Source organism: Rhamphochromis longiceps, linkage group LG3 (genome assembly GCF_057381845.1).
Source record: "Rhamphochromis longiceps isolate RC_006_pf linkage group LG3, R_longiceps_female_GT1.1, whole genome shotgun sequence".
NCBI lineage: Eukaryota > Metazoa > Chordata > Actinopteri > Cichliformes > Cichlidae > Rhamphochromis > Rhamphochromis longiceps.
The window spans coordinates 28919418-28922365 of record NC_140559.1 but is presented as its reverse complement, the minus strand read 5'-3'; the positions used below and the strand labels follow the sequence as shown (position 1 = coordinate 28922365).

The 2948-nt window shown below is 43.4% G+C and overlaps 1 protein-coding gene across 1 annotated transcript; it reads left to right on the top strand.

Annotated features, from left to right (window-relative positions):
* On the top strand, positions 1-2747 carry LOC146673854 (endonuclease domain-containing 1 protein-like). The gene is made up of 2 exons (XM_085402342.1): positions 1-348; positions 2022-2747. Exons 1-2 carry the CDS (start codon positions 16-18, stop codon positions 2745-2747), a joined length of 1059 nt encoding a protein of 352 aa, XP_085258468.1. The 5' UTR covers positions 1-15.
* The last annotated feature ends 201 nt before the right edge of the window (positions 2748-2948 follow it).

Sequence of the window (2948 nt, the reverse complement as noted above, 5' to 3'; positions counted from 1 at the left end):
ACATCTCAGTTGAGGATGTCATCAATACAAACCTGTTTCCTGTCCATCCCTGCCCTGCTCTTCCTAGTCCTTCCAATAGATCCCACTTTAGCTGAAGTGGTCACATCAGTATCAATCTGTAAACAATTTCTTCTTGAGGAAACTCCCCCTCAGGTCCCTGGTGTCTTGGAAAGTGGAAATATCCTGAACCAGAACCAGTACAAGCCTATATGCCAGACTTATAAGAACAAGAGAAGGTTTTTAACTCTCTATGACATCAAGAACAAGATTCCAGTATTTTCTGCATACAAGTACATTGGAGACGTAGAAATAAAGCGACCCCGCAGTCATTGGCAGATAGAGCCACAGGTAGGTCTCACAGACTGTAAATCAAACTTTTATTTATATCTTACAATGTGCTACTGTACAGGGTGGGCCATTTATATGGATACACCATAATAACATGGGAATGGTTGGTGATATTAAAGTCCTGTTTGTGGCACATTAGTATATGTGAGGGGGCAAACTCCTCAAGATGGGTGGTGACCATGGTGGCCATTTAGAAGTCGGCCATCTTGGATACAACTTCTGTTTTTTCAATAGGAAATGTCACAAGAAAAACAATGGTGTGCTTGGTTTCAACGTAACTTTATTCTTTCATGAGTTATTTACAAGTTTCTGACCACTTATAAAATGTGTTCAATGTGCTGCCCATTGTGTTGGATTGTCAATGCAACCCTCTTCTCCCACTCTTCACACACTGATAGCCATCCAGTATCCGTAGTTTCAGGTGCTGCACATCTCGTATCTTCACACCATAGACAATTGCCTGTAGATGAACCCAAAGATAAAAGTCTAAGGGGGTCAGATCGGGAGACCTTGGGGGCCATTCAACTGGCCCACAATGACCAATCCACTTTCCAGGAAACTGTTCATCTAGGAATGCTCGGACCTGGCACCCATAATGTGGTGGTGCACCATCTTGCTGGAAAAACTCAGGGAACGTGCCAGCTTCAGTGCACAAAGAGGGAAACACATCATCATGTAGCAATTTCAAATATACAGTGGCCTTGAGGTTTCCATTGATGAAGAATGGACCCACTATCATTGTATCCCATATACCACACCAAACCATCACTTTTGTTGGTCCAACAGTCTTGGAGGGATCCATCCAATGTGGGTTAGTGTCAGACTAATAGCCGTGGTTTTGTTTGTTAACTTCACCGTTCACATAAAAGTTTGCCTCATCACTGAACAAAATCTTCTGCGTGAACTGAGGGTCCTGTTCCAATTTTTGTTTTCCCCATTCTGCAAATTATGTGCGCCAATCTGGGTCATCCTCGTTGAGATGCTGCAGTAGCTGGAGTTTGAAAGGGTGCCATTTGTGAGTAGCTAATATCCGCTGAAGGGATGTTCGACTAATGCCACTCTCCAGTGACATGCGGCGAGTGCTACGCTGTGGGCTCTTGCTGAATGACGCTAGGACAGCCACTGATGTTTCTTCATTAGTGACAGTTTTCTTGCGTCCACATTTTGGCAAATCCAACACTGAACCAGTTTCACGAAACTTAGCAAGCAGTTTGCTAACTGTAGCATGGGAGATGGGTGGTCTTGCAGGGTGTCTTGCCTTGAAATCTGCTGCAATGACCCGGTTACTGCGTTCACCAGATATCAACACAATTTCGATCCGCTCCTCACAGACATGTCAATGGCTGTGAACAAAGAGAAACTTGTAAATAACTCATGAAATAATAAAGTTACGTTGAAACCAAGCACACCGTTGTTTTTCTTGTGACGTTACCAATAAGTTTGATGTGTCACATGGCCCTCTTCCTATTGAAAAAACAAAAGTTGTATCCAAGATGGCCGACTTCTAAATGTCCACCATGGTCACCACCCATCTTGAGGAGTTTGCCCCCTCACATATACTAATGTGCCACAAACAGGACTTTAATATCACCAACCATTCCCATTTTATTACGGTGTATCCATATAAATGGCCCACCCTGTATATTCATAACTAACTGTAAGCCTCTTTGCAGCTTGAGAATGAAAATGACAGCAATAACATGAGGAGAAAAGACAAAGAGAAGATCTACAATCACCAGGCTGTAGACACTGATTTCAAATCCAATGGAACATATGACAAAGGTCACATATTTCCAAGCTCTCATGCATTCACTAAAGATGACAAAATGGCTACTTTCACCCTGACCAACATTGTTCCACAAGCAAGAACTTTCAACCAGGGAAGCTGGAACAAAATGGAGAGGTGCATCAAATGTGTTATGGACAAATACTGCAAAAATAGCAGTGGTGTCACTGAAGTTTTTGTGGTAACTGGAGCACAACCCAGCTCTAACAACATCCTCAACAACAAGATTAACATTCCCTCCATGCTCTGGTCGGCATTCTGCTGCTACAGCTCCAACATGGACATGTGGATCGCTAGCGCACACTGGGGCGAAAATGTTCCAGATGAATCTAAACACAAATATCTACAGACCAAGACTCTGTCAGAACTGCACAACAAACTGAGGACAGCAGACTCTGAGTTTAACATGTTTCCTGGAACACAGTGTCCTCTACACAAGACTGTCTCACAGTTTTACCCAGATATCAAAAACTGCTTCTGCCCCTCATCCATATCAACCACTTCTGCCCCTAGCAATTTAACAACTCCCACTCCACCTTCTGGTTCAACCACATTACAACTGACCCCCACGCTTCAAATTCTACTCCTAACACATCTGTTTCTCTACTTTTAACACCTTCTATTAGCTCTATGTCAGATTGGTGACCTGACCTGGGTGTTCCCCACCTCTCGCCCTATGGTAGCTGGGATAGGCTCCAGTGCAACCATTGACCCTATTTAACATAAGAAGAAGAGAATGGATGGATAGATGGATGAATTCCCATGATGCACTTCATCGTGTTTCTTCTTCAGTCACCATTTTCACTTGCTATGG

Excerpts from the sequence above, each read along its gene's own strand:
- LOC146673854 (XM_085402342.1), top strand. The coding sequence starts at position 16 with ATGTCATCAATACAAACCTGTTTCCTGTCCATCCCTGCCCTGCTCTTC. Across the intron at positions 349-2,021 it reads ATTGGCAGATAGAGCCACAG|CTTGAGAATGAAAATGACAG; the intron begins GTAGGTCTCACA and ends GCCTCTTTGCAG.